The sequence below is a fragment of the Festucalex cinctus genome, chromosome 4 (assembly GCF_051991245.1).
Source record: "Festucalex cinctus isolate MCC-2025b chromosome 4, RoL_Fcin_1.0, whole genome shotgun sequence".
Classification (NCBI taxonomy): domain Eukaryota; kingdom Metazoa; phylum Chordata; class Actinopteri; order Syngnathiformes; family Syngnathidae; genus Festucalex; species Festucalex cinctus.
The window spans coordinates 11564735-11587546 of record NC_135414.1 but is presented as its reverse complement, the minus strand read 5'-3'; the positions used below and the strand labels follow the sequence as shown (position 1 = coordinate 11587546).

General features: G+C 38.3%; 1 protein-coding gene and 1 long non-coding RNA gene across 3 annotated transcripts in view; one reads left to right on the top strand and one right to left on the bottom strand.

The window, feature by feature from the left end:
* Window positions 1–22812, top strand: part of LOC144017379 (CD151 antigen-like) — a 34879-nt gene that overhangs the window by 1127 nt on the left and 10940 nt on the right. Inside the window, exons 2-8 of one of the 2 annotated variants that reach the window (XR_013283172.1) lie at window positions 1210–1294; window positions 2216–2407; window positions 6680–6754; window positions 9660–9764; window positions 11623–11781; window positions 11884–11970; window positions 12047–12184. Coding sequence is in view for 1 of the 2 variants with exons in the window: in XM_077518889.1 (XP_077375015.1) it covers window positions 1211–1294; window positions 2216–2407; window positions 6680–6754; window positions 9660–9764; window positions 11623–11781; window positions 11884–11970; window positions 12047–12106 (762 nt within the window). In the remaining variant the exon portion in view is untranslated. Of the gene's footprint in view, window positions 1–1209; window positions 1295–2215; window positions 2408–6679; window positions 6755–9659; window positions 9765–11622; window positions 11782–11883; window positions 11971–12046; window positions 13225–22812 lie in introns of those variants that run through there. The other variant, XM_077518889.1, reaches the window with a different exon arrangement.
* On the bottom strand, window positions 5670–9998 carry LOC144017380 (uncharacterized). The gene is made up of 3 exons (XR_013283173.1): window positions 9870–9998; window positions 8783–8901; window positions 5670–5918 (listed from the first exon to the last, which is right to left on the bottom strand). It is a non-coding gene; the product is annotated as an uncharacterized LOC144017380 (long non-coding RNA).

Below are 22812 nucleotides of genomic sequence, written 5' to 3'. Positions count from 1 at the left end.
CATGTTGTATGCTGAATTTATACTCAGAAACATAAAATTGATGCAGAAGCAATGACTTTAATTGTATGTTGTCATGTGAGATTACCGGTAGCTAGCTAAAACATGGAAGTTTATTTACTTATTAAAGAATTTTTCAGAATTGCAGCCTGTTAAAGGTTTTTGTTTTTTAAAGATTTTGAAAATTACATTTATTTTGTTTTGTTTTGTTTTGTTTTGTTTTGTTTTGTTTTGTTTTGTTTTGTTTTGTTTTGTTTTATTTTTAGTAAAGGCCGATGCCAAATATTGGCACCGATGATCAGCCGAGCCGAGGATCGGTCTTATTATATTAAATTTGGTCTCTTGCCATTAGTTCAACTTGAATGTTTGTTCAAGCAAAGTTAGTCAACAGTATTAGATTTAAAAATTAGCAGTACAAATAATATTTTAAATTTTGTGTTTTTCAAAAGCACATCACTATACTAGAGGGATCTTTTATTAAGACCAGTCTGAAGAAAAGAAATCACATTGCTGTCACATTGCTGCTTTACATAACTGTATCGTCTTTGGCACTAAATAACTGCAAATAAAACAACAAGAAAACATTAGCTCTCTTGTTTGCATTTAATTTCCAGGCGCATGCTAAGAGTGTCGAGCATCCACCAGCAGATGGTCGACAGATTCACTCATGTGCTCTCTCTGAATTGATTGCACCATTTGTAGGGAGGGTGAGGGGAAGAGAGTCAGAAGAGGCAGTTGGAGCAGGGCAAGTCTGAGCTTGACTCGCAAATTGGCAAATACAAGGTGGAGTAAAAAAAGGAAAAAGGATGCTAGTAAATGGTGAGAGTTCTTCCATGAAGGGCTTAATAATTCAGATCTTGCCATTCGAGCCTCCTGTTTTAAAGGTTTTGGCAATGTCGTGCAATAATAACATGATCAAGACATAAGTTATGCTAAATGTATCAATACATGCAACTTCATCTTGAATTCCAGTCTTGCTTTCTGTCTCATTCCTTTTTTAAAACACTATTGTAAATGTAAAATTCAAAAGGTTACACTGCATAAAAGACACTAAGCCCGATGTAATACAATACATATAAATGGCAATTACATTCCGGTAGAGTTGTTCGCCGTTCTTTTCCTCAGGTAGCCCTCGAAATGTCTTTACGTATTCACAAAACAAACCTCAAATGCATAAGATTGAATTTATTGTCTGTTTGGTTCATTGCTCAGAATGGGCGCACGTGAAGAGAAGAAAGAAACATGTGGAACCGTCTGCTTGAAATACCTACTGATCACATTCAACGTCCTCTTTTGGGTAAGTCTGTGTATTAAGGATTGTACATGTCTATACAAGTTAAACGTCACGTTTGATAGTTAAATCATTTTAATTTGCTCACTGATTAACTTTGTAGCACATTTTCCATGTGTTTACCTAAACATAATTGATTAGGGATAGGCAAGTGATCGCCTTTGATTGCCGCAAAGATTTATTTACATAGCCCTTAATCACAAAAGAGTCTCAAAGGGATTCACAGGCCCACAGTTGACAAATATTAATTATTCTCCGATCTAAATCCCCCATGAGGGCAAGGGAATACTGCCGGGCCACAGGCTACTTGGTCCCGGGCTCCACAGAGATAACCTTGTTCTGCAAAATAAATTCTTACGGTATTTATGAGTTCACAAACTCCCGAGAATACATCTTGTACCAAGCCCGTTGATTTCCACCGATCGGTTCGGACCAATCACAGAGCGACATTGTGTTTGGGGGCGTGATATGCAACTGTGACGAAACCAGGAAGCCAGCGCAGACGCCGGGGCAAACCAAAAAACCTTAACATGGACATATGGATGCTGCAATTAACTCTGTTCTTGCAGAATTACTCATCGTTTCCTTGTTGAATGTTGAACAGCGAGAGGCGTTTCGTGCCGTTTTTAGCTGGAAAAGATGTTTGTTGTGCTTTCCTTGTTTTTGGAACCATATACTGTAATGATATCGTAAGCCATTTTATTAAAGTAATTGTTTATGGTGAAAATAATAGATGCAGGTGAAAACTATCATAAACGGTCTCACAATCGCAGTGACTGTCTATCACGTCAATAACTATAATTCCACAGAATGAGTGTTGACATGAATCCCGAGTATCTCAGTCCACACTCATTCATTTGTTGACTGTCAGGAGTGTCAGACTCCTCCTCCTTTCGAGATCTGACTCATGTTGCGTTCTTCTCGCAGCTTGCTGGGGGCGTTGTGATGGCTGTGGGTGTTTGGACTTTGTTTGAAAAGAGTGACTACATCAGCCTCCTCCCCTCAATGACATATGCTGCCTCTACCTACATACTGGTCCTTGCTGGAGCCATCGTCATGGTAACAGGCATTCTGGGATGCTGTGCCACCTTCAAGGAGAAGAGGAGGCTACTGCAAGTGGTAAGAGATTGTGTCAGAAGCTGCACACTGCACTTGTGTTGAGCATCCACAAAAAATTTCTTGACAATAATATGTTATATGCAGCCCTCGTCTAAATATGGTATTCTGGTTAATATTGCATTAGTGGAATATGAGTTAAGTAGCCAAATCCAACAGTTTTAATCAACATCAGAAATCGGCCGTTTTGCTACTTGCTTTGCGCAGGTCTCTGGTAACAACCAATCACAGCTCAGCTTCAGAAAACAAGTGAGCTGTGATTGGTCATTGCTTGAGACTTGAGAAAATGTGATGTCATCTGTGCTGCCTGATGGATGAAAAGTCGCAGGCATACATTGTTGATTTTCAGTCTTGCAAATATTTCTCCAGATTCTCTGAATATTTTGATATTATGAACTCTATATGATAATCCCTAAATTCCTTGAAATAGAACGCTGAGAAACATTTGGACTTGGATTTGCTCATAATCTTGTTGACAACATGGTGAACCTCACATCACCCTTGCTTGTGAACAACTGATCCTTTCGGCAGATGCTTCTTTTATACCCAGTATACCCAGTCAACACTCACCTGTTTCTATTTATTTATTTTTTTCCTTTTTCAGCATTCCTCAACTTTCCCCGAGTTTTTTTTTGCCCATGTACTAGCTTTTTTTTGGAATGTGTGGTATCAAATTTAAACTGAGAGAATATTTATTTAAAAAAACTAACGCTCATCAGTTTGAACATGAAATATCTTGTCTTTGTTCATGAATACAGGTGGAAAGGATTTACAAAATATTGTTTTCATGCCAAGTGAACTTGATATTAGTGATAAGTGCATTTCAGAAACTTTAAAAAGTCTGCATCATCAAATTTGCTGTGCAGACCATGATGTTATTCATTACAGAATTTCTTTTGCTCATATTTGACTTTGAACACCATACTTTTTGCATGATGCCTTTGCAAAGGAGCTAATATATGTCTGATGTAGTGATTTTTTTCCTCTTTCTTTCTTTCTTTCTTTCTTTCTTTCTTTCTTTCTTTCTTTCTTTCATTTTTTTTAAACCCAGCACACCAAAATACATAATTTAAAGGATGTGTTAGCTGTAAAATGTGTTCAAATTCCAAAATTTTTTATGGGTTTATCCTTTTTTTTTTTTTTTTTTTTTTTTTTTTTTAACCAGCCAAAACAAACAAGGGATCCCGGTTCGCTAAAATGGAATTTGAGTTAGGGGAAAACATCACTGACGTTGTGTAAACAGTAAAATAAATTTATACAGTAAGCTGTTCTGATTATGTGATTCAAAACAACTGTTATGTTTTGTGTGTGTTGTGTATTTTAAAATGCCCCACGCTTCCTGAAGACTTAGATTAGGCCGATGAATCACAGTGATGGAATGAACTTGTCGACAAGGAGAGATTCTATCGAAATTGTTTAAGAGGGCAAACATAAGGGACGGGAGAGGCTGATTCATGGGGCTCCTGTGTTTGCTTGGAGTCTGAGCTGCCTTACCTGCAAGTACATGAGCAGCAGTGATTGTTGATATGCGATCTAAATGTCACAGGTGTGAATCGTAACCAGCTGACTCTTTGTCACTCATGTGCACAACAGTAAAGCTTTGAAAAGATGGTTTCTTTTTTTATTTAAAGAAAATGAACAAATAGTAATGTGTCTGACTCACAGGAAGAAGGGTATGGTGTGTGTCAGCAAATTCACTAATGATTATGGGAGAGGAGGAACTATGGTGTGTCTGTTCCCATTAGAGACTACGAACTCTTGTTAGAACACCTTCATTTATTTCAGGTTGATCAATAGGCACCACCATATCCAAATAATTTAGTTGTCTTGTTGTAGCTGTTTTGCTCCAGCTCTTGTGGAGGTGGCAAGACTGCATGTGTAAGGATTTGGAGGCTTTTGGAAACTGATCAGGCAAAACAATTCAACTTGTTGTTGGGAGAGATGCTAGACTGCTCTGCATCCTGATCATGATGGGTCTGTGTGTGTTATTCTTCTCTGTGTGCAGCGTACAACATTTTTGTCATATGGCAGAGTATAAATTGAATTTCCTCTTGAGTGATTATAATCAGTATAATGTTTTTTTGTTTTTTTTTAAGTGAGGCCTCAGTTTGACAGAACTGCAAGCTGAAGAAAAGCTGAGCGAGAGCTCAGCTTCATAGTTTGCAGTTCGTGTATGTCAAGTTGCTCCCTTTACAGGCTAATTGCACTGCAGACTCATAACATGTTTTTGAAGAGACGGCACTGAAGACATATTTAATACTGATGACATTTCTCTCAGAGAGTTGTGTCATGAGCATAATGCAGGTGAATGCATCACATAGTGCCTCTGAGTGGAAGCATTGTGAGCATCCAGCATCTCCAGGTCAGGCTCAAAAGGGTGAAAACATCCATCCATTTTCTATTCTCCTTGCCTTAATTTGTCTTATGGATGACTTGGGGCCATAGTTTCTGTCAGAGATTTTGGACCCTATGTAACTGCAACATGTTGTCTTATTAGATATGATTTTTTCTTTTCTCAGAAGAGTAATTTTAGCATTATGACAATTATTCATATTTAAATGGAAGGCAAAACATTGTAGACGTTCAGGTGCTGTGTAGGGCCTTGTTTTTAATCTGTCGGTGCCACATAATTGTTGCATATTTCCCTCCATCATGTTACAAATGTGCTTGTAGTTAGGCGAAGAATCAATAGTCAATGCTAAAAAAAAAAGCAGACAAAACAACAACAAAACATCTAGCTGTATCTGCTTCAAGACGAGGAGGCAAAGTCAGACACAGATGGTAAGGAAGTTGAAATGCAGCCCTGTGAATCAGCCTGCTGAGTCATGTTGGCAGTAATTACACTGTAACCTTAAGATGCCTTCTAGATGATCATGAGTCCTCTGCTGTAGGCACCTCTGCAGCCAACTACAATTTATATGTCTCACTTGGTCAAGGTTTTAGTATGTGATACTGTCTTTTCTTGCCTTGTAGTTCTGATCAACCCTGCACAGCAAAATCGACAGTTAGATTAACACTGAGCGTGTTAAATCTAACACTAGAAAAGTGTTTGTGTCCGCACCAATGAGTCTGCACATGCTCATTTGCAGGTCAGTGAGTGAGACAGTGTCTGCCACCATGAATGGCTTAAAGCTTTCAAGCTTTACTCATTTTATCCACAGTTACATATGAAATTGAATTATGGTTAATTATTGTTGTAAGACAGTATATTTCTACTGTATACTATACTGTATTTTTGTCCTGCGGCGAGTGGCTATGTTTCTATGGCTTAAACCCGGAAATTGATTTTTCATCTTTGTGAAAGCTTCTTTGCATTTGATGGGCTGCAATTTACTTCATATTTTGTATCAAGGCAAAAAGCAGTGGAACTTGTGACACAATTTGTGAGTGCGCAAGTGGAGGCTTTGTAGAGTTCAGTTGACCTCATCCCAGTTGATTGCTGCCTGTTGCGATGAAGCAGTGGAAGCCAGGCGAAGCGAGACCGGGTCATAGTGGGGCCAGGCCGTTCTGGAGCCTGAAATGGAAAAGTGGAAAATACTTGTTAAAATATTTTAATACTGCAAGATGAAGATCTTTTTTGTGAGACTTTTAACTTCTTTTCCTTTGTATCCTACCGTTACTAATGCTATTTCTTAGTTTTTTTTGTTTTTTTTGTTTGTTTTTTTACTGTTGCTGGATTCTATTTTAATTCCATAAGACAATTCTTGGACCAACCAAGCAACAGTCACTTCTTTATTCATGTCACTCATTTCCTTTAAGCTCGTATCTCACTGAGTGGCGAAGGCTTGTGAAGCGAGTGTTGGTTTTTTTTCGTCAGGGTTCGTTCAAGTTTGCAAAGAAGTTCACAAAGTTTTTGTTGTCACAAAGAAATTTTGAACATGTTTGATCAGAAAAACTGTGAACGTCTGCCGAGCGTCTTTGTAACCTTTTTTCAATCTTGAACGAACCCTGATGAAAATTTAACTCGCTACGTGCGCACACCCTCACAAGCTTTCGTCGCTCAGTGGGTTGTGGGCTTTAATGACTAATCCACAAGTTGGACATCTTTTCACTTCTGTTCCTAACCCACAGTGAGCGATGTATTGAATGTTAAACGCATAATTGAATATATGTTTTTAAACATAGACAAACACACATTTTTTGTCTTTGAACCATACTGTACTGTATATTCATTATGTGCTAAACTGAGTTAAAGTACTTTTTTCATTAGTAGCATTTTCCTGAATATCCATTTCTATAATTTATTTATTTTTTATTTTTGTTGTCTCTCTCCAGTATTTTGTCCTGCTGCTGTTTATTTTCCTGTTGGAGGTCCTCGCTGGTGTCCTGGCTTATATCTACTATCGTCAGGTAATTGAAAACTGGAAAATTATCAAAAATCTTGTTTTATTATTTTCTAATTCACATTGGGGGGTAAAGTAAGAACCCCACGATGTCACCTCATTACAGGTGTTTTGTTTTGCATCCTTGGGGGTTTGCAGTAATTTCTCAGATTTGATTAAAATCGGCTCACCTTGAGCGATATAATTTCCCTTGCTAATCTTGACAGACGCTTGATATGTGGTGCTGTAATTGGAGCAGCCACTGCATTATTTGAAAATGAGCCCATTGCAAGAAGGAAAGGCCAGCCTTATAAAAGACTTTTAAAAAGCAACGTGTTAAAATCAGGTATTTACAGTATTCACTAAACAAAACAAATAAACCAACCATACAAAAAACTGAAGAACTGCTCTCACTGGGTTTTGAACAAACCGCTGTGCTTATTTGCTGTATTAAATGTGAAACATAACTGGATCTGACAGCCTTCTTCAGCACAGTTTAACATTACGCTCGCTGCCCCCCATTGCATTCATGTTGCATTAAGTTGCACAATATTATTTTCCACCAGTTTCCCAGCCTGGCGAGTTATTCTTTTTGTCCGTCTAAAAGTGTACTGCTCATTATAAATTCCTTGTTTATGATACACAAGTTGTCTGCACACAGTCACTGATCACTGTCTTTCACTTTGTAAGACTCTTACATGAGCGAAGTCAGTCCTCAACTATGAAAACGTGAGGAAAAAACATCTCCTGGTTTTCTAAATAAGTCAGAAAGGCTCATTTGGCAAGCTATACAGAGCATTTAAGTCATTTTGCCTCGCTCTTTTCTCCACTTTTTATTGTTATGATTATTTTTAGAAAATGAGGATTTTACTGAGCAAAAATAGTTAAGATATTGTGATGTCCTAAAACAACAACAAAATTATAGTATAAACTAGACCAAGTGCAATTTCTGCAGAAATTGCGTGGGAATGCTGAAACATGAATGCTAATAGCCGAATGCTAAGATGAATGCTTAGGAAATTGAAGGATAAATTATATGAAAATTACAAAGTAATGAACTATTAATTACTAATAATAGTAGTAGTAGCAGTGGTAGTTGTGACCTATTTATATGGAAAAGTGTTATCTGAAAAAACCCTCCATTCATTTAGATGGGAAAGTGGAATTAATTATATCAAACAGAAAAATGAAAAAACTAAACAAAAAACAAAAACAAAACACTCAATACCACCATCTAAGACAGCATAAAAAGTGTGAAGAATAAAAATCCTAATAACATGTGGAAATGCTCTCAGCATTCCCACAAGTAAACTCACAGTTTTATGTTCCAAAAACTCTGCTTTGCTTTCAGTGAAAATTATTATTCATCGTTTTTAAATCTAATTTCAAATAAGACCTTCTCTTTGATGCTGCTTGACATTCGTCATTGTGCTGTCTACAGACACATATCTTCTAGCGCTTCATCATATTGGAAATGTTGCCACTTTGCATAAACCACACATGCCTGCACACAGGCGTTGTTGTACTCACCACCATCCATCATTGTCATAGGTAACACCGTAGCTATCATGCTCCTATACAGAAGCATGAAACAATGTGGGTGGATGTGGGTGATGTTTCGAGATTTATTTTTCTTCTCTTTTGCACCTGATAGCTTTACTCAGCACTTGATCATATACTGGTGCGTTACATTTGCTTTTCACTTAGAACAAAGCCTGTAAAACAATCACAATTTATGCAATGAATGCAGATTTCATGAGACCTTATTAAAGATAAATACATTTTCTATTATGTTCACAAAGACGTACATCTCTGCACAATGCTTTTTCACAGAAGCTATTTGTTACTCTGCGTTGCAGTGCACAGTATTCAACACCAGAGGTCAGCACATACTATTAGTAAAAGCAATTTGAGAATGATGGCACCTGGCATGCGCTGGAGAGAAAGTTATTTGGGAATCTTCAGGCATTGCAATCTAGCAAGGACAAAGTTGATTTCTACAGGGGACACATGTAAAACCTTTGGTAACAGCTTGAAGTGCACATTCTCGTCTTACATTTGGATTGAATGGTGGGCCGCAGGTGTTAGGAGAGGCAAAGTTAAATTCAGCGCTCATCTCACATTCTCACATGTAGACACATTATTACAAAGGTAATCACTGTCTGGTCAGTTGCTCTGTAAAGAGAGAGACAGAGAAAGTTGGATTTTTCACAGAACACAGTTCCTGTATTTTGTCCATTTTGAATAAGAACGATATAAAGTAATTGTATTGTGGCTAGCTGCAATAATGTATCAATGACTTGCTTGCTCGTGCTTTGGGGAAATATCTCAAATAAAATCGACTTCTTGTTTCACTTGGGTTATTTATTCTACAATTCAAATAAACTTGAATTGCATCCTGCTAAAATGCCAACACGACAGAGATTAACAATCACGGCAGGCCAAATAAGGTGTGTTGATTCTTTAATTTCTGTTTTCACTTGACTTCCTCAAGTGCGAACAGGTGCTGAACCTTCGGCAGCTTACTTTTCCTCTTCTCTCTCCCCTCCCCCTCTAATCTCACGCTGTCCTCTATATTTCCTCCCATCATTCATTCCCTTGATCTTTCTGTCATGCTTTGATTTACAGTGGTTTCCCCACTGGCTTGTTGCCATAGAAACTGAGCCCCTCCAGACCTCCCTGCTCCGCCACTGAGCATTCTTGAGAACAAAACATACATATCCCGCCACCCCCTACACACTCACACTTACTTCCTCTCCATGTATTAGAACCTTTGTCCACAACGTGTATCATGAAGACAGCATATTAATCTCATCTGCGGCAGAATTAAAAGATGCAACTCATTTATTACCAGCCGTGGTGTGTGCCGGACTGTGATGAATTGCGTGGCTACATTGTGAGTTGTGTGTGCATTTATCTGTGTCTGTGGCTAGTTAAATGAGGAGCTGAAGCAGAACCTAAGGGAGACCATGATCCAGAAGTATGAACAGAAGACTCATGAGCATGTTACCAGTGCTGTTGATAAACTGCAACAGGAGGTAAGTATTTGCATACGTCACCCAAGTGCTAGCACAAACTTTAGGCTAATTTTGGTTGCAAGAAAAAAAAATTTGACCCTTTGGAATTGCCGGTACTGTACCTACATACTGTAGATTTCTGCTTAAATTGGTCGTATAATGTGATCACTTTTTTTTCTTGGGAAAAAAAAAATAGTTCCATCTGATGACAACTTCCAGTAATTCAAATACTCATCAGTAAAATGTATTGATTTTTTAATAACAAAACAAAGAAGAACAGAAGAAAGCAAAATTGCACATTTTAGAGTGGCCTTTTATTGTGGCCAGCCTAAAGAACACCTGTGCAATAATCATGCTGTCTAACCAGCATCTTGATACGCCACACCTGTGAGGTGTAGTGTTAATTTTATCTGCCATTTTGAAATTTAGTCACAGCTTTAGTCCAGTTTCAATGACGTTGTTAGTTTTTATCACGGTTAGTAAATTCCCATTTTTATTTTGTTCATTTTTAGTCCACTATAGCATTTTAGTCTTCATTTTAGTCCAAGAAAACATAATTTTATTCGTCTTGTTTTAGTTAACAAAAACTGTCAACGTTTATGTCAGGACAATCTGTTTACCCTTGCAAATGTATATCTATATTTTTTTTGTCAGCAGATTATATTGAATATTTTGAATCTAAAACTATTTCACATAAAATTTTCTATCATCGTTTTGATGAAAAACGACTTCACATACAATTACATTATATCAACAAGTGGCTACTATGACTCCATGATATGAGCTAGTAAGTATAGCCAGCATTAGTTAGCGGTCGGATTAACATTATTGTTGGAACAATATAGCCGTAGGATTGTTATGTTAACTATTTTATTAGTATTATTATTTTTAACCTTTCACCGTGTATCCACCTCCTGTCTGTCCCATGTGTTTGTGCACTCGCTAATTGTAGATTTGAAAGGGGGTGTGTCACTGTGTCGCATGAAAGATTAGCAGAGCAAGATTTTACAAAATCATATTATACAGTAATTTTCATCTCATTTTTGTTCATGAACTAAAATGTCCATAGATTTTAGTCCAGTTTTATTAAGTGAAGTACATTATTGTCTTATCTTCATTAGTTGACGAAAATGCATGCTGCTTTAGCCCGTGTTTGTTTATTAATGAGGGTTTTAGTCTAGTCTAGTTTTAGTCCGGTTAAAAATGTGCATTGATGAAATTATTTTTGTTTAGTTTTCATTGAACGAAATTAATATACATGAGGTGGGATGGATTGTCTTGACAAAGGAGAGATGCTCAACACCACAGATTTAGACAGATATGTGAGCAATATTTGAAGGAAATGGCCTTTTGTGAATGTCGAAAGTGTTTAGATCTTTGAGTCTTGCTCACGAAAAATTGGATGTGGCTGTGTTTAACTCTTTTACTCCCACACGTTATCAAAAAAACTTTGATATGACAAAGGCTTTGATCATTCACGAAAAGAGCTACAATACTTCTATCTGCTGGCCATAGAGTGTTTTTGATTCCACAACCCATTGACCAGGCAACTCTGCACTTAGACGTTGCACTAAGATAAAAAAAATAAAATGAAAAACTTAGTTGACGTCATTTAACGTTTATGGCGGCATACGTTGTGATTTTACCGATCGTTAAATGTTTTTGGCGGTTAATGTATCATTGGTCATGGAATTTAATACATGTTTTGAGGCAAACGAGTCACACATTATTTGAAGGTTTTTATCATAGTAGTTCACTCTTTTATGGAGTTTATGGAGCATTATTTCTGATCTACGGCTGTCAGAAGTCAAACATTTTCTGCTTCCCATTTTCTCTCCTAATATACGATTATGTATTCGGTGTCTCTCTCCCCCATCAGTTCAAGTGCTGTGGGAGCAACAATTCATCCGACTGGGAGAAGAGTGTCTGGATCCGCTCCAACGATGGAGACGGCAGGGTGGTGCCTGACAGCTGCTGTAAGACTCCATCCGAACTGTGTGGACGTGGGGGGCACCCCTCCAACATCTACAAGGTTGAGGTGAGTATGTGCCAGGTGCTAGCGGTCCCGCTGCCATTAATAACCCACATTATAAACATAGTATGTGTTTCACGCACACATGGACTTTAATTTTTCATTTAGGGTGGCTGTATCTCAAAACTGGAGAAATTTATCCAGGACCACCTCAAGATCATCGGAGCGGTGGGTGTTGGGATTGCCTGTGTACAGGTAAGCAAATCTTCACTTTTGGAAACTGACAAATGAGCACATGTATGTTTACTATCCGTCTCTGTGCTACATGCAGATAATAGGGATGGTGTTAACATGCTGCCTATACCACCGTCTCAAATCGGAGCCATACTAAAGAAGAAAAGGAGACGGAGGAAGTCACCTCGTCTGAAATACTCAAAATATCTCATCGCTTCTTTTCTTGTGGAGGGAGGTGAGGGATGAAATCATACATCTGAGTTTCTTAAAATGGTTGGTTGGAAAAACAATTAAGGTTGTAATAAGTAATTAAAAATTCACATTAGAGTCTCTCAATTACAGCACTGTGGGAAAAAAAAAAAGTTATGAGATAAAACTGTGGGGATTACTGCCTCTGCATATTTAATTTAATGAGGGATCCCCTCTGTGGAAATTCAAGGGACAATGCAGTGATGAGAATGTTTTGTAATGTTAGTGTGGTGGCCCAATTTGCGGACTAAAACCTGGTGAGCGAATTACTTTTTCCCAGCAGCACCAGCTACACGTGTTAACAAGCCCACTTCACTTGCTCTAGCATCCCCGTTTCCATGTTAACGGACCACTCATGCATTTGAAACGTGTATTCCATGGTGACTTTTAAATTTTCAACTCCAATTTGTACCACTTTTTTTTTTTTTGTTATACTTTGTACATGTCTGTTTTCTGTAACGCTTGAAGTTGTTACCTGTGAGCTATTACTGTAGTTGAGCCTTTATTGCCAAATGTGTCTTCACATAGCAACGTGCCACTGTTAGATCGGGCTCTTATCCCCAGTGTGTTGGCAAGGACACTTTATCTGCCAGACTGACGGTACAATGACTGCACCTTCCTCACCAGCATAACTGCACCTTCACTGTAATAATACAATAGTGCCAGCATTTATATCTAGTCTAATGTGCAAGGCTAATGTGATATAATAATGTGCATTCCCTGCCAGCATTGCTGAAGGCAAAGTGCCGATTTTATATTTTACTGTATTTTTTTTTCTACCACTGGTGCCAAAAATAGACACTGACTGACCTCTGTGCACGTCTACTGTCACCCTGACAAATCAATGATGATTATAGATTTGTTTTATTTTCGTATGATCAATATTATAGTTTTACAGCATTCAGAACCAAGTATTGACATTCTTTTGCATCAATAAGTTTGTTCCTCAAAAACAATTAAAGAATGTCTTTCTTAGGCAAGAATACATATTCATTTAATAAATACCCATTAAAATCACAAACTGGTTCTGCTTTTTTTTTTTTTTTTTTTTTAGCAACAGTTTATTGGAGGGAAGGATCAATAATATCATCCATCAAAAAACAATGACTTAGTGTCCTTCACTTGTAAGTCACCAGGTCAAACAGCCCCTGTTAAAAAAAAAAAAAAAACACTCCTAAATGTCTTTAGGTCCGTTTGCCTGTAAGCAGTGCCCCCTCTACATGATTGGCAGAGGCTTACAGGTACATTAGTGTATTAATCAATTCCCTAATGTCACTGTGCTGCAGGGCTGTCGGTTCGTATCGCGAGTCATTTCCCCAAGGCAAGGCAAGTTTATTTGTATAGCACATTTCATACACAAGGCAACTCAATGTGCTTTACACAAGGAAAGGCAACACATAAGCATCAACAAACAGTAGTTAACATTCAGAGGAAGAAGAGTAAATAAAATAGGTTACAAAATTTACTAGAAAAAACATACAATGACAATATTAAAACATTCAGCAAACTTTAAAACATTTAGCGTAAGGAAATTAAATAATAATACAAATAATAATAAATAAATAAAAAAAATAAAATAAAAAAAATAATTAAAGCTGTTTAAAAGTCCCTAATCAAAGGTATGAGAAAAAAAAGCAAAATTTTTAACCTGGATTTTAAATCATTTACACTCTGGGCTGACTTCACTTCTGTTGGTAGCCTATTCCATCTGTGTGCAGCATAATAGCTAAATGCAGCTTCACCATGTTTGCTTCGAACTCTGGGTTCCACTAGTTGGCCCAAGTCTGTAGATCTCAGAGCCCTGCTGGGTTTGTACTCAATCAGCATTTCTTGGATATATTCAAGACCCAAACCATTTAGTGATTTATAGACGAGTAGCAGAACTTTAAAATCGATTCTACAGCTGACTGGGAGCCAGTGTAAATCCTTAAGTACTGGAGTAATATGTTCTGATCTCTTTGTTTTGGTCAGAACTCGAGCTGCAGCGTTCTGAATGAGCTGCAATTGTCTCATGTTCTTTTGAGGGAGTCCAGTCAGAAGACCGTTACAGTAATCGAGTCGGGTGGGGATAAATGGCATGGATAAGCTTCTCTTGGTCTGCTAGAAGAATGCAGTCCTTCAGTCTGGATATGTTTTCCGAGGCCTACTGTTCTGTTGTATTAGCTATATACCATGGCGGCTACTATGGCTTGATGTTCACACATTCTATTGTTGTGACCTCCTGTAATGCGTGTCAGCAATGTTACTGGGGCTGCAGCAGTGCTTGAGAGCAAACGCAGGGAGGCGGCACCCTCCACACTTCCATTCACTCAACAGCTGGTGAGTGTGTGCAAAAACACCCAGCGGCTATTCAGGATTAGCTCCCGTTTCCTAATAGAAGCAGGAAAGAAATTGGCCCTTAAACATTTAAAATGTTTAAAGCGTAATGCCAAATTGATCCTTATTGATTTGAATATTTGTGTAGTGTTGGTGTGTCTCAAATTGAGCTTGTGTGAGCTTTATTGCTACCCTGTCGGAAATCAAATTACACCCCTGTGCATACAGTGGAATAATTGGTTTCTGCTGTGATGTTTGGAAAATAAAAAAATGAAAATTAAGTCAAATCACAGTTCCTGAAAAGATTTCTCCCTAGAAACTTGGGGGAATTAAAATACGCGCACGCACACACGAATCTCAATTCTCCTTGCAGGTTACACTGAGCACACCCCGTGAAACCGGCGTTCTCTTCCACAAAATGAGCAGGTGTTTTTCTATTCATGGCGGGAGGTAGCAGTTAATGTGCTCATCGCAGTGGAAGTACTTCAACACATGGTAATTTCATCAGAGCGCTTCCAACAAGAAGACATCTGTGGAACACAGGTTGTCTGCCCTCCCTTTGACTTCACTTGTTGTCTAATTCTGACTTCAAATACATGTCGGAAGCCTTTGAACAACAAGTGTTCCCCAAGTAATGTTCCGTGCTGATGGAAGCCATAACTCTCCCGCGTCTTTCTCACTGGCAGGTGTGTAGGACGCTGCCTGTTTGCTGTGACAGCTAACACACGAGCTAACGCAACTGCTATGTTAATAATGCTGGCCTATGACATTTCTAAAGTATCTTTCCAGTACTGCCTATGCAGTTGTCTGTTCGCTGCGCGCCATCTACTGTATAAGAGGTATGCTATTTTCAGATTGGGGACCCTTTTACACCCCTCACCTCCCCTGCGCACTTTATTTTCCTGGAAGCTGATTGGATTTCTGCATGCCTGTATGACAAATGGGCAGCAGGAATCTTTGTGTGTGTGTGTGTGTGTGTGTGTGTGTGTGTGTGTGTGTGTGTGTGTGTGTGTGTGTGTGTGTGTGTGTGTGTGTTTGTTTGTGTATAACTGCTGACAGGGTACACAAAGTGTAGGTGTTCCTCATCTGACCTACGGTGAAGGAAAAGTCCAAATGTGTGAGCCTTCGCGCGATTACACTCTAAAAACAGAATTGTTGAACCAATTTAAGATTACAAATTGAATTGTTGACCAATTTTAAAAAATGCTTCAATTACATGATTGAATTAAGTTAATACATAGTGAATATATTAAGTTTAATTTATTATTAGTTCATTGAAGTTAATATTTTCATTAAAGTTAACATATTCACTTGAATTAAGTTAAATCCAAAGTGAATATATTGTTTATTATTAGTTCATTGAAGTTAATATATTCATTAAAGTTAATATATTCACTTGAAATAAGTTAATTCAAAGTGAATATATTAAGTTTAATGTTTAGTATGTTCACTTGAATCAAGAATCCAAAATGCATATAAAGTTTAAACTCATAATGAATAAAAATTAAACATAATATATTCACTTTTGATTAGCTTAATTAAGTTGATGAGTTAAGTTAATCCAAAGTGAATATATTAAGTTTAATGAACTCACAATTAAACTTAATATATTCACTTTGTATTCATTTAATTCAATTGTGTGTTACCAATTAAAGCATTTTATTTTTTAAATTGCTCAATTCAATTTTTAATCTTAGCTAATTTATTGCCTTTGACAAGTACCGTATACTTGTCAATTGTATTTTTTAGAGCAGGGGGAGAATCTGATTATGCTCCACTGTAAATGTCAAACTTGGAAACAACTTTACTGATGCCCAACCACCGGTAGATGACATCATTGCCCCATTTTATAGGAAATAAACACAGTTTCAGAGTCCATGGGAGTAATGGCTGTATTTTGTGCAACCTACTTTTTTTTTTTTTTTTTTACTGTCAATTATAAAAGAACGAGATGAGGTAAAAAGTAGGGAGTCTATGCTGTCACTTGGTAGATCCGGTTTATATATAATTTTTAAACGTAATATCGCGTGGGTATTGATAATTTTGAAATTTTCTAAAATGGCTGGCAGTGCCTTGGATATAGAAATTCAGGACTTAGCATTATCGGTCACTGGTCAACTTATGTCTAGTGTGAAAAGGTAGTTATTAGGACACCTGTTGATTATATCGGCACATTGGAACCAGTCATTCAAATGTATAAAAACTGAAATTGGAATACTTTGATGCTGTGAAGAGCCTGGAATCTTATAACTACTTTGTGTCTGGATGGGTGAAGGATGTTGGCTGCATTCAACACAACAATCCTTGTCTCGTGACAGCAAAGTTATATGAGACACACCCGTGTTGGGTGTGTACTTTAATGGTGTAAAACACCATTCGTTAAATTGTTTGTGTTCCGGATAAACTCATCTTGCTGTACATCGAACCCTATTGAGCTAGCTTAAATTGCTAGCTGCTAACAAACACACTTGTTTGCAACACATAGCTCAGAAGACATCAAGTCTGAGTATAAATTGTAATTATCGTGTGATAATAACTAGCGGGAAGGATCTAATCCTACATAATTAACAGATTAATGATGAATGGCAATGCAAACTAAAATTTGCAGGAGTATGCTAAGCAAGACGTTTGCATCAAGTTTACAAAGGTTAATCTCATGACCCACTGTACATGAAAAGGAAAAGACTACCTGATAAGTGATCAGAGCATATTATTTTCTGATTTGATGGTGTGAAGTAGCCATTGTGCTCATCTTCTTTCACGCAAGTGCTTCGTTTTATTTCCCTCCATTGTTTAGAATTACTGCCGGTGCCGGTATCCGAAAGAATGATTTCTTATCTTGAGTTTAGCGAGTAGGGCAATTCGAAACACAAACACAAAACGCAAAACAGACTTGGCAACTAATCTAACTCACTCGACCATGTGTCCTCCAACATGGATGCCTTAGCACAGGGCGTACAAACGTGACGTCGCATGGGAAGAGGCCAACATTTTGTGGAACGTTGTGTTGTTATGGGTGCAATGGAGGACTTCCGAGTCGGCCTGGGAAGTGGGAACACCTCGGAATTCCGTCGGCTCGGATGAAGTGGCTGGAAGAGAGAGACGTCTGGGCTTCCCTGCTAAAGCTGCTACTCCCGTGATCTGTCGCTGGATAAGCGGAAGACGATGGATGGATATTGGCGAACATCCACCAGCTGATGTTTAGAAACCATTTCTCAATTGGCTGATGATTGAAGATAGTCAGGTAGTGATTATGGAGTCAGGAAAGAAAGAGTGACTGATTCCGGGCACAACCTTGCCTTGTTACTATGGCAGACTTCTGGCTTGGAGGAGGAGACTCATAATTGTATTTGTGTAGAATATTTGATGGTCTGCGGTTGCTGTGATTTTCATTCCATCAACCCAGTGGCGATATGACAGTTGAAAAGCAAGATGATGACAACTAATCTTGTGCATGCTCAGCTTTATTCCCTCTATCGTCTCATTTTGATCCACCGCCTTTGCTGTGTGTGACCGCATGTATAAGCTGAGCAGAGGACCAACAAATGTAATCGTGTGTGTAGATGGCAGCAAGTGTCTTGGTCTATCTGTCTCAATAACATGGGGAAAATGGCTCTTCTGTCTCGGCTGTCAAGGGCCACCGATAAAATTGAAATTAATATGATAATCCTGCATGAAGAAAAAAAAATCCTTCGCTATCAACGAGCTTCTCACCATCTGCGAAACATGGCTGCACACCTGTGCATGTATTAAGTCATAATTGGTGTCTAAATGCACATTTTCTCCTGTAAATGTTGGAATGGTTTGATATGCAGATTTGAATTAAGAGAGCATGATTAACGCAGCCTCAATCACGGTTTCCATGACTAATTTAGCAACACAAGCTCCCCCAAAAAATAAATAAAATAATTCTGTTCTCTTGCTTAATCCGAGAAGTAAATTTCACTTTTTGACTAGTGACTTAATATTTGAATGTGCATTTCTCCACTGTGTGAGCCACTTGCTGAGGGAAATAAGAAAACGTTCAAGCTGTGTATTAAAACCTGTCTCTGAGCTGCCTCTTGGCTTTAAGCCTTGCGCGTCAGTGGATATGCTTGCGCTGAGGAGGAGCAACTTTATTGCTGTATACAGCTCCAGTGTGTTGACAGGAGGCTGTTATCCTTCTGCATGCAAATCCACACCACATCGCTCAGTTTGTCACTCACTTGTTCAGTCAGACTCACTTCAGCACTCGCCAGCTCCCTGAAGCGTAGCGCCCAACATCTGGCCCTCCGTCGCCTTTCGGGTCATATCCAATTCAGGAGGATGCACGGGATTCTGGGTGCAGAGGTGTCTCGGACTTTCTAACGATGGCCTGAGCCAGATGGTCCTTCTTCAGGGTGGAGGTGTATATCATGTATGGTTAACTTAGTTTTGCAATAAGCAATGACAAATTTAAAAGTAGGATAATAGTGGAGCAGGAGCACGGTAACTGACAGGTGTGACTGTCAATGGTTGTTTGTAGCTGTGTAACAAAAACCGGTTTGAACCGGAAAATCATTTTTGGATTTAAAAGATGCGAGTGAATCAAATCGAACCTAAATGAATCATTCCACCTTGAAATACTTCAAGATACGTATCGAATCCTCTTTTAGTGGAGTGATATCGCTTACGCCCATTTCACACTAGCTGCGAAACGGACATGGTGCGTTTTCTGTACGGCGGCTGTACGGATGCCGTATTCAAGTCCATGTGTCAATTCACACCAGCTGCGGTGCGGTGCGGAACGGATGCGGCGATGCGGAAGGTTTCCGCAAGCCTTTCTATTTTCCAATGTCGGTGTACGATGTGATCGGGCTGCCAGATTGTATCAGGGTTGACGTCACACTGCAGGATTGTTCGGAAATTGTCCGTTTACAATTGTTCAAAATAACATTTATGGACTAAAATTTTAAAAACGTAAATAAACCTAAAAAATATAAAAGCATGATACTTTAAGAGTGGAAAATAAAAAATAAAAAAAATAGATTGAACCGCCTTCGCGCTTGCCAGTGACGTCAGTACAGCAGCACGAACGAAGTTAGCTTCGGTTTGGTTTCTTTTTTTTAGCTGTTCACAAATATCACAATATGTTTTTACAATTTCAGTCCGTACATTTTGTTATTTAAATTACATCATTAATATTTTCTTTCCCATGTTTGACGTCAACTGGATCATTTCCAGCCAATCCTGTAGCGGGACATGTTATTAGGCGACCACGATACGATCTGGCAGCCCGATCACATCTTACACCGACACGGGACGCCGCATGCGGATTTTCATGAATCTGAAGAAATTACACGAGCCGGACAGGAAGTCGGGCATTTCGCATCAAGGTATATCTGGTATATTTCAAAATAAAACCGTTTGCGAACTGTTTTGTTTGGAGAGAAGCTAGCTTACTACATAGCATGACATGAGTCGAACATTTAAGACAAAAAAAATCAGCTCAGAATAAATTAAACATGACAAAATAACGCTATTTAGACACAAAACGTACTTAGCCATGGTAGAATAAATAAGGTCCAAAAAGCATATCGATGTGACAATAGGCAAGTGTGGCTATTGTTTACAAAATAGGACTCTAAGACACTGTTATCGCGTGAACTCTGTGAACACCCCTTGTTGTTTGTGTATGTGTACATGCCCTGACCCAGTCCAGGTTGTACCTTGCCGGCGTGCCCACAGTCAGCTGATATTGGTTCCATATCACCTATGAGCCTAATGAGAATAAGCAGTTTAGAAAATGGATAGATGAATAATAGTCGTGCTAAATTAAGTGTTGAAGTGATGCCGTCACCAAAGTCAACAGTCATAAGTTGAGTAGTTAACACACAAAGAAAGGAATGGATCAAGCCTGAGAAAATGAGGATTTATTTTTTTCAAGCCTGATGTCACTTTGATCTACTTAATCTGCAGTAAGAGACAGCTTCTTACTTTTTAAACCATCTCCTGTGTACTGTAAGCCAGTTCAGCTTTCAAGGCGAAGTCACTCTCTAACGTGACAAAGCTGTAGTGGCAAACTTATTATCTCAATCAATTAATCAATGCTAAAGATCTTGGAAGAATCATATGTCTCAAACTGCGGTCCTCAAGGGTCCTGCATGTTCTGGAAGACGGAATCATCTTTTGTCTTTATCTTGGAACTGATGTGTTCATTTGTACTTGGTGGTCTTGAATGACTGCACATGGTGTCTGATGATAGCAGTCAATCTGATAAAGTGCAGCACCGTTCTGGAAGCGTCTTGTCTGTTGATTGAACTGAGGGACATCTATACACCTGTAAAATAGTTATTTATTCTGTTGAATGTCTCTTCTTCCTCAGTCACCATAACTCACTAAAATAGGGCCTTATTATAGAGTTTACGATACCAAAGTCTCCTTAGGTACTTGACAAGCCATAGGTTATTTTTACAGGTCTTCATTTCTTCATATTCGAGCACGGGTGTGTCAAACGTATCTTTATTTCGGGTCTCACCATCGTTATTGTTTCCCTCCAAAGGCAGTTATGACCATTGTTTCATCAGCTCATCATGTTGCACATCATTTATAGCATTTTATTTTCATTTTATATGTGTGTATATTATGGAATTTGAAATGTAAGAGTGATGAAATGTTTTTGTGTTCTTAATGTGATATCTGTTAAATAAATAAATAAATAAATAAAAAGTGAACAAAATAGCAATTTAGATACTTTCCTGCCAAACTGTAGTGTACAAACAACAACAAAGTAATATAATCAACATCCAGTGACTGTTCTACCAAATGTTTCTTTGCAGAAAGCAGCAGCAAATTTGTATGCTTCATCAGCCGGTCTAATTACACCTGTGGGTTGTTTACATCATATATAATGAGAGAGGCAGGGCTTTAGTTGAAGTTAGTTAGTTTCTTTGTGCCTACTCGATAGCTTTAAAGCCTTAATTACTGCAAGTGCACGTGATTTAGCTGATGGGGAAAAAACTGCGAAGGTCAATATTTCCGAAACATTTGATCAGTGCTCCCGATAGTCATTAATTCTGTATTTAAAGATTATATAATGCCAACAATTAGAAGTTTTTGGCCGGTCTTTGATTCAGCGATGGTGTGATTTTTTTTTTTTTTTGATTTTTTTTTTTTTTTGATTTTTTTTTTTTTACAGAGTGAAGTATCACACGCCTGACAGTCAGCTGCATTTACTTAATGTATTATTATTGAAAAGTTGAGCAGCAGTTGCATTTTTACATCAACACTGCCGGAAACCGATTTATGATGTAGTGTGCATTTATCACCAGCAAAAAGCACTGCCAGTATTTATGTTTAATATAGCGATCCGGTGACAGCCTGCTGCTTTGTGTATGTACTGTTCGCATACAGATAGAGCGCAGATGTTTACTTTTCCTAAATGACTTTTCAAAGTGAGTAGCAATACCACACAGAAGAACCCCCTCAGGGTGTGTGAACGTACCACAATATTGACACCGTAATAATATTGTCTGTTTTCTATTTTTAAGCATATAATTGCATTGGGATTATGACATTTATCTGTTTTATACTGGGCGAGACCCAAAGGCATAAGTATGTCTAATTCCCACTCATTCACACTGTCTGATTCAATTGCACTAATTGCCAGTCATTCAAATCTGCAAATGAGCTGTTAAAGGGTGTGTCTGTGTATGTGTGAGGGTGGGAATTGTAAAATACAATATTTGGATGTGCGCATCAGAGACATGGTTGGTATAAGTTAGTTAGTAGCCTGCAAGCCAACTACCGTTTATCATGTGTGCTTCAAGTTGCTGTCAATGGTACCCACAATCGCATGTTGAAGCAATGACCTCTGGAAGTCTTACTGTCCTATGGCGTGCATCTTGTGAGCCTGTTTTCTCATGCATTTGACACCCGGAGGGTCAACAAGCTTCGTACATGTAGTCATCCACTTTGGTCAGCGAAATGCACCCAAACGCACTATAGCATGTGCATGCACGCCTTCACATAAGAAGGGATGATGTAATTAGATGAGGGGGTCTTCTATTTGGATGAACAGATTTGAACAATGTAGCCACATCTACTTTCAAGATGACTTCTCAACACCATGCAATTCTTCCTGTTCTCCTCCATGTAGTTACAGTGCATATAAACGACCAATTAAAATTGTTTTCCCATGTCATGTTTTTTTTTAATAATTGACTTTTCCGCTGCTTGCTGTCCCATATTTATTTCTAGTTCCTGATTTTTATTAAAGTGGAAGTCAACCTGAAACATTTCTTGACAATAATTTATTATGTGACCTTACTAGTCTAAACA